The 13,738-nt window shown below is 41.9% G+C and overlaps 1 protein-coding gene across 1 annotated transcript in view; it reads right to left on the bottom strand.

Annotated features, from left to right (window-relative positions):
• The window catches only part of SLC7A11 (solute carrier family 7 member 11), a 61,322-nt gene that overhangs the window by 44,700 nt on the left and 2,884 nt on the right, over window positions 1-13,738 (bottom strand). The window contains exons 2-4 of the mRNA XM_026106154.2: window positions 13,102-13,228; window positions 8,904-9,019; window positions 1,372-1,497 (exon numbers count right to left, since the gene is read on the bottom strand). Of these exons, the coding sequence (XP_025961939.1) occupies window positions 1,372-1,497; window positions 8,904-9,019; window positions 13,102-13,228 (369 nt within the window). The remainder of the gene's footprint in view (window positions 1-1,371; window positions 1,498-8,903; window positions 9,020-13,101; window positions 13,229-13,738) is intronic.

Consider the following 13,738-nt stretch of genomic DNA (forward strand, 5'->3'; position numbering starts at 1 on the left):
AAAGAAAGTGAAAAACACGAAAACAGAAACAGTGAATCAGCAGAGCCCTACGTAGGGAAACTTATTTCAGAGACTACTGGTAACCACAGAGAGCTGCCTGTGTCCCCGAGAAGCCCTGAGCTCACTGCAGAGCGCAAGCACTGTGCTGTTGACGCAGACTGGAGGCTCTGTGAAGCACAATAAAAGCACCTCCCCGGGGACTGAACCAACAGTTGTGATAAGTTTTGTTAGATAAAATCTGCCACCAGTTCATTAAAAACTGTTCCCCTTTCTGACCCTCTGCACTGAATGGCTCCCTCCGCTTTGCGTAGTTATTATCTACCATTACTATAACGTGAATGAGCTGGGGCTTGTCTCCAACTCACAACCTCTGCTGCTAGAGCTGCATCAGAAGAGCTTCTTCAGCTAGCTGAGCATATGCCAGCAAAGGGAGTTTTTCTGCCAGCGTTACTCCACCCAGATGACTTCCACAAAGCCAAGAAAAGGCCTACATAGCCTTATCCATGCAGCTGGCGCGCGCAGAGCGCAGCTTGGGAGGACAGAGGTGTCTGCTCACCCTTCTTGCTCATGTGGCAACTTCAACAAAGCTTGTAGAGTAGCCCTGGCCTTCTGAACTCTTCTGCTTTCCTTTCCTAGGCTTGGGTGAGCCCCAAACCTTTAGCTGTATGTTTTAGTCTTTCACTTGGAAGAAGTAAAGCACACAGGCGCCGTGAGCATCCCAAGAAGTTGCAGCGAGGAAGTCTGTAAAAACAATACCTGGCTAGCTACAGTGTCTCTCCCCAAGACACCGCCTTTAACTCATACATTCAACTCTGATAATGAATAACTGCAGCTGTCCCCAGTGACTGATCAGACATTAGCCTTCACGATTTACATGACCACAGTGGCAAAGCAGCCTCCAGTGTTCTGACCATTTCACACATTCCCTGATTTTGATCCCCCGACACCACAGACACAGACTAGGACTTCATGGTGGTGCGGCTAAAGGAGACGTGTTCTGGCTGGAGAGCACTTTCAGGCTGGACCATGCTTTGAAGATGGGCACGCTTCCCGGTCACTGCAACCGAGTCTGCCCCTTTCCCAGAGTTCACGCCAAATGCCATCTACCCACAGAAAAGCAATCCTGCCGCTCATTTGAAAACGGAGTCTGATCTGAGTAGTCTCATTGGCATGCTTGAAGGAAATACCAGTTCATCCCAGTGTAGTTCCACTGCTAAACAGTTACTTGACAGCACAGAGCTTCAGTTAAACAAGCAGAGACTAATTAAGAGATTCTACTGCTATAAGCAGTATTTGGCAGAGGCAGGTGGGGAAAGACTGGGGAGGGTAAAGATAAAAGCACTTTAAAAGCATTTACTTTTCATTTCATACCTTTAATTAGCTGGATAACTCCAGGGACTATAATTATCAGAATTGCTACAAGCTTGCAAAAGGTAAGGAAAATCTGAATGCGGGCACTCCAGCTGACACTTGTGCTATTCAGGACCATCACCAACGCTGCAAGGGAGAAAAAGAAAAGTCAGAGAAAAATACTCATGCCACTGAAATCACCGCAAAACTATTCGCCAATAGAGAGGCTGCACAAACAGTAGGTTCTGATGCATTAAAGGAAATACCCTAATAACCTTCTCCATCTGCTCCCCTCCTACTTCTCATGTTTCCCTTCCAGACTCCCTGTGAAACGCATGAGCTGAGCCCCTTTCTGACCCACTGCTCTGCCCATCCATCTCTTCATTCTCTGCCTGGCTCCTTCTGCACCAAATTAAAGCTTCATTTACTCAGCGTTGCTAGCTGTTGGTCGATGATGGGTTGACAGAACCCTGCCTTGGATGAAAAAAATTAATTGCACAACCCCTGTCACGCCAGATTTCTGCATTGGTGCTGGTTTGATTAGAGATTTGCCTTTTCGGAAAACAATAACAATTAATAATCCCATTAAACTTTCTCACCCCCATTTAGGTCCCGCATAAATTTGTCACTCACTAGCTCATTTACACCTGCTCCTCTCTTTGCTATTTCTCCTCCGCTAAAGCCACACCAGAGGAGGCACAGGAGGGCCCCAGGCCCAGTAATGTTCCCCTCCTTGCTGGGAATTGGTAAAGGAGCAGAGACTTTTTACTGCTTGAAAACAAGGGGCAGGTCTGTGCCTCACCAACATGAAGAGACATAAGCGAGAAGTGCTATTACATCCTGCCGCCTCAACTCACACGTCCTTCTGGGTCAGTGAGGGCATTTTCTGGCCTTTACTAGAGCATTGACTGACAGGAAAACAGTAAGTCTTACAATTTTAATGTCACTTATTCTAGCTTATTTAAATGATCACTCTGGCAAAATAGAATAAATAAAACAGTTTGGATAAATGGATGTTTACCAAATGAATGGAAAACATAGGCCATTTCATTAGATAAAAAAGTCATTTTCCCCTTGGCTACAGAGAAAGGTGGATGTGGTAACACAAGCCTGTTCATTGATCTTTTCTTTCCTTCCATAGTATGGAACTAATGAATTAGCTTTTCATCAGAATCCTTCCTTATTTAAAACTCTCTCAAGAGCATTTGTTGATCTGTATAATCAGCCATCTCACACATCATGGGACGCATAAAATCACAAGTCAGTGTGTCCCACCAGAGCCTGGAAGCTAGTTTGCGTTAGGTAGCATAGCAAGAGTTGCAACCCAATTAGCTTTGGTTTAATAGAAAAGTGGGAAAAATTGCAGGTGACCTCCATTCCAGTGTATTTTTAGACATTTTAATTACAATTAAAATCCCAGAAAAAAATTTCTACAGAGAGTATTTCATGGAAATTTTACCTGGGAAAGCAGGGCTCACACACTTAAACAAACAAAAATTGACATAAACATGCAACATCACTGAATTTGTATTTTTCAACAAAAAAGATTTTGAAGGACAAAATGCTTTCCAATTTCTGTATTTTACCCTATTTCAGAACTCAGAGGTCTTTTTTGAGTCAAAAAAAATCACCCAGGCTTCTGCAAAGTATCACTCAAGATCCAAATACTTTTTTTTTGCTTCATTACTTCCTTGTATATATATACTTGGCAGGGAACAGAAAATCCCAGGGGCCTGATTCTCCATTTTATTGTCCCAACATTACCCTGACATAACTTCATTTATATAAGTGTTGAAAGCTTCCTCCAGGTTGCTGCTGAATATTAGTGCTGACTGATGCTTCCCCTCTTTACTAGGGCTTGATTACAGGGCAAAAAGGTAGGAAAGGTGCTCATATGCTTTATAGCTGCTTAAGCAAAAGGTATTTAAAATAGCTATTTCACCAACACTGCTTCAGTTATGAAGAAAATTCAGTGCCATAAACAAGCACTGGCTTATTTCAAATTTTCTGGAAAATTCAGTATATAGTAATTTTCCTTTTCCACAAGACAAAGCTTGTGAGCAGGTTGCATTAAGCATTCTCCATCCCTGACTGCGAGTTCAAGTCAGCAAAACGGTTCAGCGGAGGCTTTCTGACTGACTGGAGCATGCAAAATGGGCCCTGCAATGATCCGGATTTAATCCGGAAGACGGAGGATGTCCATACCTGCAGTCGGCCCAGTGCATGGTGCCATTAGGTTCAATGGTGGTCTATAAGAGATCTCGCAGAGCTACATGCTCTAGCTAGCTCAGGTTGCAGAGCTGAGAAGTTCTCAGAAGATCTGAGATTTTGAGTCTGAGTTTGTTTTTCCAGAATTTCATTTTATTGGACTGAGCTTAATGGACTATAAGTATTTACAGCTTTATAATATTTAATCTTTGCAGTTGCATGTGCATGATGGACATTAGTGGGGTTTATAATTACATCATGTATCAGCAGCATACAGGTTATGTTAGTAACCGGACAGTGAAAGGCAATGGAGGAAAAAGTCATGAAGAAAGTTCAGAGAGGGAAAATGATAAAGCAATTGTGCCAGCATTCAAGGCGGAAGTTGTATCTTGGGTCGAGGGTCATTATTCAACCACTCTTCTATGAATAGTTTCTTATGGAGACACTTCAAGAAACTCATTGCAGAGACTCTGATACAGAAACACAGCGAAGATCAGAAGGAAGCAGCAACTCCCCAGACAAAAGGACAGTAAAAGTGGGACTCGTCTTTTCTAAATTTGCCAACTAAAAGTTAGGCATCTAGTCTCCTTCCATCCTCAGTGAAGAGATATATGCCTCCAGAGGGTGATTAACAGCACCTCTTTCTGAAGCCTATCTAAGATGAGATGAGTTGCCTTCAGGACCTCTCTCTCTTTTCTCTCTTTCTCCACTGACTATATAGTGAGCATAGGCAATTAGCTCAGACTAAATAGCCACCTAAAAGCGAGACGAATGCTAATCCAGGAAAGCATAGAGGGAGAACAAAATGGCGTTCATGAACCATCAAACACAACGGTAACACTGATCATGTTGCTTTTCACAATCTTTTTTCCTTCACATAGCCACAGCCGTAAAAGGATAATGAAATCTAATGGGAGAAGCAGCAGTAGCATTACATCCTGGCCTACTTTCATGCATACGTACCATTGCCGCAGCAGGGAGCTGCAAGGGGAGCTACCCTCCACTAACTTGTCAGACTTTTATGGCCATGGCACTCATAAGCAGAAAGAGCCCACACTAAGCAAAAATATCTCAATTTGTGGATTTTAATGCATCAATTAAAATGGAGTTGCAGGAGGCGCAAAAGCACCCATCAGAGCAGCTTTTGCTACTCCAGCAGCCAAGAGATGTCTTAATTTAACTGCTTGTCTGAAATCTGTCAGCAGGAGAGTTCAACATCCACAGCATCTGCCTTGCTGGGAAAAAAAGGGAACTAATTATAGACTCACATACACACCCAATTTATGCCAGCAAAACTTTCCAGAATATTTGCCAGCGAATATTGATAGATCTGTACAGCTGACCTCACTTTTCAAGCATACTATTGTCTCCAACCCTCATCTGTTTTTGTAGCAGACCTCCAAAACAATGGAAATTTTACATTAGTGTGGTGTCAAATGCCCCAAATATGCACGAATGAGTTTAAAACTTTAAAAGCACGTGTGAGTTGGTAACCTGCTCGAAGCCTCTCCATTTTTAATAGCTGAAACCTGTTTATCAGCCTTCTTCTGATACACAGACCAAGTAAAAAGATTAGAACTGACTCGGTTAAGATTGCATATCTATTCAGGTTATATAGCAATAATACAGTTCAATATCTTTACACAGTATAATTTATCCCTCACTGTTATTAATTTATTTAAGCTTACCATTAGGAGTAGAATTAGAGGATAGAAATAAAGCAATAAATGAACACAGATTTTTTTTTTGCACAATCACCATGCTTTGCAAAGCTCTTCTTTAATTGAAGAAACTATAAATATGGAGGAGTCTATCAGCTTTCATTTAAAAAGAGAAATGAATTTCTAAACGTTTCTCCTAAAAGAGAGTGTCTTCAGCATCAGAACAGAGAAAGCCCATGTGCTTACTGCTTTGCGCCATAGGGCTGTTGTGTCCAAGGATACAAAGCTCCAGCTGAAGCAATTCCCACAGTTGGATATTTAGAAGGCCTCTTCTCTATGCGCACTTTCTTTTGGAGTTCTTCCCTATGCTGGGGCACAGGTTCCTCTCCTCTACCTGGACACTTACTTTCATAGAAATTATAGTAACTGAATATCTTTGAGACATCTACTCTTCTCTCAGGTTTGGTTAAAATGACTGAGTTTAAAAAAATTTACGGCAGACTGACAAATAGACCGAGATATGTATACGCACTGTTTGCCTGGGTTTTTCCCCCTTGCAGAGATGACTTGAAAAATACAGAGTAAATTAAAGTGATTTCTAAGTTTGAAAAAAACAGGCAGCAAAATCCCACTGCAGCGCAGGAGACTCAGAAGGCAGGGGGATCTCGAGAGACAAGCCCACAAGCACCCTTTCCTCCATGACCCCTGGGGCCATTGACACATTTGGACCTTTTGTTTCTGAAAAATAACTAATCATCTGTGTGGCCCAGTGGAGGGAATCACAATACCCCAGGACAGAAAATTTGCTTGCTCAAAATTGCTCAGGGCAGGTGTGATTTCAAGGGGAATTTTGTCCCCAGCATATGCTTTCCTCCTATACAGCAATAAACCAATACTGAGACTTCCTTAAGAGTCCCCTTCTCCAGAAGGTTCCCGTTTTAGCTCTCCTCTCATCTACATCACCTCTGCAGCACCGCGGCTCCCACCATACCACAGAGGCACTGAGGTGCAATAGTGGGGGCAGTACGGGCTGCAGCCAGGAGAGGAGCATCAGTACCTGCCACTCCCCATCATAATCCCGGTCTCCTCCATCTTTGCAACTCTTGAAAAGGCATGGCACTCCTTGCAGAATCATTAATACCACTCTTGGCGGTGCACAGAGTCGTTATGCACTATTCCACCTGGCCCAGCCTTACTGCCCAAACCTGGTTTGCTGAGGTGACCGTAAGGAGGAAAGAAAGAACTGTTCTCCGTATTCATTGTGGGTAAGACATGGAGTAATAGGTTTAAATTGCAGAAAGGGAGGTTTAGGAGGAAAAAAATGAGAAAAGCTTTCTTGAGACAAGGATAGGAAAAAAATGGGATACAATACTCAGAGAGATTGTAGAAACTCCCTCACTGGAGGTTTTACGACCAGTTTAGACAAACATCTGTCAGAAAATGTTTAGATAAGCTGATTGTGTTTGGGGGCAGGGGATAGCCTGGAGACTTTTCAAAATCTATTCCAGCCCTTTCTTGTGTGATCAGAAATGACAAGGTAAAACTTCAGAACAAAGTCTCATTCAAGGATGGCGTTTAATGGTGCTTCTTACCACCTTTCTCCCCATGCAATAAAGATAAGAGATATGCAGCAAACACACTGTCATCAGACACAGGCAATAGGAGAAGGGATGAGAAACGGATAAGAAGACAAAAGGCACGTCAGCTGACTTTCTGATTAATTTAAAATTTTCAAGGAAAGCAAACGCTGCCTGTGGCACCATTAAATTGGATTATAAGATCTTTAGGGCTCCAGTATGTCTGTTCGGCCCCAAAAGATCCTAATCTTGCCTATCACTCTGCTTATATTCATAATACAAAAAATTCATCATAACTGCTACCACAATAACTAATTCAGACAATACCAAAATAAGTCATACACTCTCAGATCCCTGTACCTAAGTGCAGTATATGATCAAAAACTACTACAAATTAAACTCCACTGTAACGCACACTGCAAAGAATAAAAGCAAACCCTCATCTCACATATCGCTGTTTTCCCCAGCACTGTCCCATTCACGATTACAAACTTTCTACGAGAATCTCTAGTTTCTGTGAAACAGCAGCTCATCCTACCTGCTCTGCACAAACCCGCAGTCACCATAGGAACAGTCTGCTGTAAACTCCTACCTCCCTTTAGGGTGTAATTATTTCAGCATAACTCCACCCCCCTGCAATGCTACTTCTTTGTTTAATTACTTCATGAAACCCTGGCTTAGCACACAGATTTTCAATTAAATTAAAAGTAATAAAAACCTATTTTAAATTGTTCACGTATTGTGTTTGAATCACATGCACTTAACAAAACACTTTAATGGAGTCCTCACTTCACATTCCTTCTTTCTCAGTGACCTTGAAGTTATTGAACATCTGTTTCACCCTTATCTATTACTAAAATATTTTAGACAGATGTAACTATAAAAAGTCATTGACCTCAAAACTCAAGCTCTTAATTCAATTATTCCTGTGAAACCTATAGTTTGTGCATAATTAAGTCAGAAAGAAATGTGGTCACATACTGATTTTTTTTTAACACTCCTGGTAGAACAGAATTCCTATCAAGAGAACTTCTACAGAAAAAATCGTAGTAACCTGGAGACTGGAAATTTCAATGTCAATTGAACTCTCTACCCCAAAGAAAGAAAAAGCCGTCTGAACCTATTATGGTGCAAAATTAAAGTGGTCTCTCATGTGCCTTTGATCATTTTGCATGTCTTAATTCTGTTTTCCAGTCCTTTTGTTTTGGATGTGTGCACAGACCAAACTGAAAGGAACAGTCTGTTTCTGATTGCTCAGGTCTACTCTGTACTCTGGTGTGCATGGGGGGGGATCCCTGGTGACCATTCAAAATCTGAAACCATCTTTAGCGCTACACACACCACCCCAGAGTCCCATCCACATCCAGGTTGTCCTCTCCTTTCACTCAGCCTCACACACTGGCCTGGGTACACTGTAAGGCTGCTGGTCTAGACAGAGCCCCCCTACTTCCACTGGCAGTTGTCCGTTCTCTGTCTCCCAAAATGGTCCATTTACACAAATTGCAAAGTTAGATAGAGTAGGACGAGCTACTGGTAACACACATGCACTTTCACTGAACTGTACACCCTGCTCCCAAAGTCAGCTGGGTTTCTGCGCCCTGAGCTGCAAGCACACCCATAGGTTTGTGTTGCTGTGCAGGACAGGGTGGGACCTGTGAAGATGGTTTCATGTTGCCTGTGGGCCAGTCAAGAGAAGTACATTACTTCTCCGTATTGCACTTGGCACACAATTGCCTCTTAAAACAGAAGCACTGCAAAGCCCTTCAGATCGAGTAATTGTTCCCCATATCTCTGGCACTGGCTCACCGTCTCTTTAGGGACTGAAATTGCTTCCACCAAAGTAATGAGAGTCCTGCCGTTAATTCAAGTGGCAACAGAATGAGGCTTGGCAATAGATATTCCCTGCCATTAAGAAGCTCTGCCATTTTTTCACTACTGCGTATGCTCACAAACACACATATCCAGGCAAAGCATCGTGCTGATGCCCTTGGCACTGAATGCACAGTCATTCTGTAATAAGTCACATCAGATGACTACCTGTTCAGCGTGTGATTATTTATTTTTTAGTTTACATCATCTTTACTCTCCCCTAAAATTGGATACTTACTGATACCAACAGCTGTAATAAGTTTAATTGCAAGTTCTGGGATCTCACACTGCATAAAGAAGGGTTCCAAAATATAGCGTCCAAATGCCAACGATATCACTGCTGTGGCAGCAGGGCTAGGATAAAAAGTAAAAACAAACAAAAAAATCACAAAATTAATCTACAATAGTAGGTAAGCAATATTCACATGGGATCATACTGTAAGTTTATTATCACAGAACTGTGAACTATACTTAATTTTGGTGCATATTTGTAACTGTGCTACCGTGTACCATGATTTCTGAATGTAACAGAGATCATCAGGTAATCATAAACAGTTTAGCTGTGCTTAGTGGTTCTGATCTTGACAGCAACACTTCTTAGCAGGATGAAGTCATTCCTGCAACTTTCATGTTGTGAAGTGGCCATAAATAGAATAGAAACGTATCAATACAAATCTTCATTCACTCGCTTGAAGTGAATGTGGCCAGAACTAGATAACATGGGCAAAACCATGTGTAAAAGTTGATGAGGACTGTATTTTAGTGGCAGATATATCTCACCCCTCATAGATAGGAGCAAATTAATTTCAATGGAGCTGAGAATTCTGCTTTACTGAAATAAGTATCCAAAAAACGCCCAAGTTTTTCTGAATGAAAATGGGGTTTGCTAAAATAGAAACAGACTTTTAAAACATTTGTTCCTTTTATTGACTAACAACTTCCCAGCACTGCAAGTGAGAGCAAAAATCCCTCAAGTACAGAAAACATCTTCCATGCATCAAAGAAATAGGAAGGAAGGAAGGCAGGCATGTGGTTCTTGCATTTACAAATTGGAAATACTCATCATATTCATAAAGCCTTGCTCTTTCAGACAGGCAAACTGTTTGCCAGAAGCCTAGAATTAATATATGTATTAAGAGCACTTTACCCTGTGCCTCAGATCAGACACTGTCTGCATATCTAGCAGTTCTGTTCACATTTGGTTTGTGAGGACACTTTTACCCGTCTTAGGTTCAGCTGGTGGTATCTGTGCTTCCATCACACAGTAACATGCAATAAGGGGAAAAGGGCATATGAATCTGCCTCTTGTGATTTTTGAGGTAAACAAGAGTCCATGCAAATTTGTTATGAAAAATCTCCAGAATTTAATAAAACAATGCCCATCTACAGACCATCCTACTCATCCTCCAGAATTTTAACAGAAATATAGCTTCTGTAAAATTCTGTGGAAGGGCTTAAAAATTCTACAAAGAAGTTCTTATTCTTCATTGAATGATAAAGGAACTTTCCACAAGAGACTTTTGCCTCTGAAACAAAAATACTTTCTTAGCATGATGACTCAACCAAATGTCACACATTGTGTTGGATCAAACTGCAGAGGAGCAAAGAACAGAAGTGTCGTCCTAAGAAAGTCTCTGCCCTGACAAGTGAATGTTGCTGCCTGCACATCCCACACGCACAAGAATTGTTCCTTTTGCCGACCAGCAAGGGACCTCACGACTGTTGACTTAACACTCAGGGACTGAATGTTCTCTTTTCAGTTTTACACATACATGCGCTGAATTTACCTCTGCGGATTACTTCTGGTCTGTAAGGGAAGATCACCATGCTCTCAGCATTTAAATAGAGCGATCTGCCAAAAATAGTTTGAACTGCCCTAGATCAGACAAAAGATCGGATCTTTGGCACTTTCTCAGACAACTTTCTTCCTCAGTTCGAGCTCCTTCTTCCACAACTTGATTTCTCCCTCTCATTTGAGGGAGACCTTTTCTAAGAGGCAGTGGCACCTAGCGCCACAACATTCATTTTTAAAAACAGCTCCTAAATTACACCTCCAATAAATGTCCACGCCTCTTCTATTCTCACACTTCGGGGAAGTTGTTGCTGGCAGTGTAGTCCACAAATTGAGGTGGTAGTTGAAGGAATTGGGCATTTTCCGTTCTGTTGCAATCATAAAGCAAGACTGGCAGGCCCCTAACACCAGTGCGCTCAGGAACGGACAGCAAGAGAATCAGCAGCTTTCATTTGAGGACAAGTAGCACAAAACGCCACAGGGAAAGGAGCAGGTATAACGCCACCAGCACATACCACAGATGAGTGAGTCATTTATTTGGCAGCGTACTGTCACCCAACCTATACATTTAGCAATCAGCATACTCAAGCGCTACAGACAATACCTTCACACAGTCATCTTCATTTGTTTGTAAACTGGTATTTTTTTAAAAAACGTATCTGTGATATACCTGCAACGTGACACTCGGGGAGAAAAAGCATTCTGAGTTGTCCTGGATGAGGAACAGCATAGTGAAAGGCACTTCTAGACCTAGATGATGCTAGCACAGTTAATCAGTACGTGCATGGTGTTTAAGTGTGCCCCAGACTGTAAAACAGAGGTTGAAAAGATATATGAGAGCAGGAAATGTTTATTTTTGGTTGTGCCTGCTCCACCAGTCTGCGGGTCTGATAACCCTGCAATCTTTCAGGGGAAAGAAAGGTTTAACTGAGAAGAAGTGTGAGAGCAACTTCTCCCACTAAAATAAAATAAAATAAAATAAAGCACAGATACATGTTTGGTCTCAAGTTCTTTGATAACGGCAGCCAATTAGTTTACCGACACAGGATTGGATATAAAACTCTAAACAGAGTTTCGGCAGCTCTGCTCTGATCATCACAAGTTATAACAAGTCTGTCGCCACTTGCATATGATGATTAAAGACTCCACTGATTTTTCTTCCCGTGCAAGAGGAGTATTTACTGGGTGTGGGGCACGCTGTGATGACTAACAATGTTTTTATGGCTCTCTCGGGACACTGACATAGAAAAAAAAATTGGTGAGAAGAGGAATTTACGAAGCCTGGTTTCTCGTGGATCTTCCTGCCTAGGTTAATAAGGTCCCCCTGCCTAATAAGGTGCAGGTTAACAAGGGGGTTCATTACATTGCTCCCTTTGTGGATCTCCTCATGTGCAACAATATAGTTATGTCCCCACCACCGTGTTTCCCTCAGTGAAAACAAAGGTTGTTTCTCTCTACCTGGTTTCCTTTTCGGCAAAAGTTCATAGGGCTGAGACATCTGCTCTGCCATCACATTCGATCGAAAAGCTGCAATTCATTCAGAGGTTACCGGTGGGCGGGGAGGATGTGAGGGACCATCTGACATACACAACGATTTCCTCCGGATACAAGATAAGAATTCACAGTTTCATAATGACGCAGCACTGTTAGTGCTTTTAACCTCGACAGTCCGTGCTGGGACTTGTCAATGTTTTGCAAGTGTAGCTAGGTTTGGAAACAAGGCCTGTGCCGTTGTGCCTCGTTTTCTGACCTAAGAAGAGAGGGGAAAGGAGTGCTAACTAGCCGGCGGCAGGAACGGAGCGTTCCTGGAATTTATTTTATATAAGTGAATTGCCCTGTTCTGCATGTAAAAAGCTCTCCAGCCTCAGCAATACTGTAAAAAAAAAAATTTCAAAGGGTTACCTTTGGCTTTGATATGAAGATCCACTTATATTGTGAAAATTGGTTTGATATGATTTGATTCTTCTGCATCTTCATATTATAATTTACCTATACAGTGTCAAGGGCTGCATGAAGCACAGGCTTACACATCAAACCAACACTTTGGGTACTTTATGTATGTAAGGACTTTATACTGCTTTACTTTCATTAGTGCATTTCATAGTAGTCAAGTAGTAACTTCTCCAACACCCCACAAAAACAAAATATGGGGACCTGACTTGAGATATGGAGAGTACACAGTACCTTAAAATCTAAAAACTACTGAGCAATAGCTTGACTAGGAGGCATTCCTCTATCTACAGATAATAGCAGCTGCTCCAAAAGCCAGTGCCAAGACTGAGAAAATGCAAAGGTAACTTCCCTGTCTGACTACAGTGTATACAAGCTAACTTCATATAGGCACAGGCATTATTAGTGACATTAATGGATATGGTAAGCTTAGCAAAAGTAAAACAAGTAGCTGAATTTGTGTGACAGGCAGTTTGATCAGAATCTTTTTTTTCCCCAAACATACTTTCTTGAACGTTTCAATGCTGACAAACAAAATGAAATTGTTAAATTATCTGAAGCAACCTTATTAAAAGAACGCAGCTCATGTATCATGATTTGATTTCTTCGCATATCATGTATTTGAGATTTTTCTTTAGGATTGAAAGTGTGTTGGCATCAGAAGAGAAATAAAGACAACCCATGGTGCACTTACCGAATGATGAGCAATTCAACCCAGACTCTCACAAAAGCAGGTAATGGACCAAAGGCCTCCAGGATATAGGTGTAGTGACCACCGGATTTCTTAATGCATGTTCCTAGCTCAGCATAGCAGAGGGCACCTGTGAGAATGAAAGGGTGGTATCACCAGAGCTATCCAGGGACACCTTTCAAAACATATATGCTCTATGAATAATAAATAAGATAAGCAATGGTGCTGCTGTGGTATCCCAGTTACTTTTGATACATTTTAAGCATCTTTTTTTCAAATGATTTTATGATTTTTCATTCATTCAACTAGACTTGCAGTTAACCAAGCTGTGAATGTATCCAGTAAATTCTTTGCTACTGAGGCGCTTCATTACTCATCAGTATTTTGTAAACAGGTAGGACAAACTGCTGTGTCATGCCAGCTACCCGGTTCCCCAGCCAGCCTGACCCTACAGCTAAGTGAAAGGTCTTGGACACGTCAGCTTGCTAGCACAGCATGGTTGCCTGCCGTCAATGCTAGCGATCACTGTTTCAGCCTCCGAAGAGAGGCCTGGTACACCTGCGTGCCCCATCCTCTGCCGCGGGCGAAGCAATCGGCTGGCCAAAATCCCGAAGCAGGAACTGCAAATTAACAGTTCCAC

Source organism: Dromaius novaehollandiae, chromosome 4 (genome assembly GCF_036370855.1).
Source record: "Dromaius novaehollandiae isolate bDroNov1 chromosome 4, bDroNov1.hap1, whole genome shotgun sequence".
NCBI lineage: Eukaryota > Metazoa > Chordata > Aves > Casuariiformes > Dromaiidae > Dromaius > Dromaius novaehollandiae.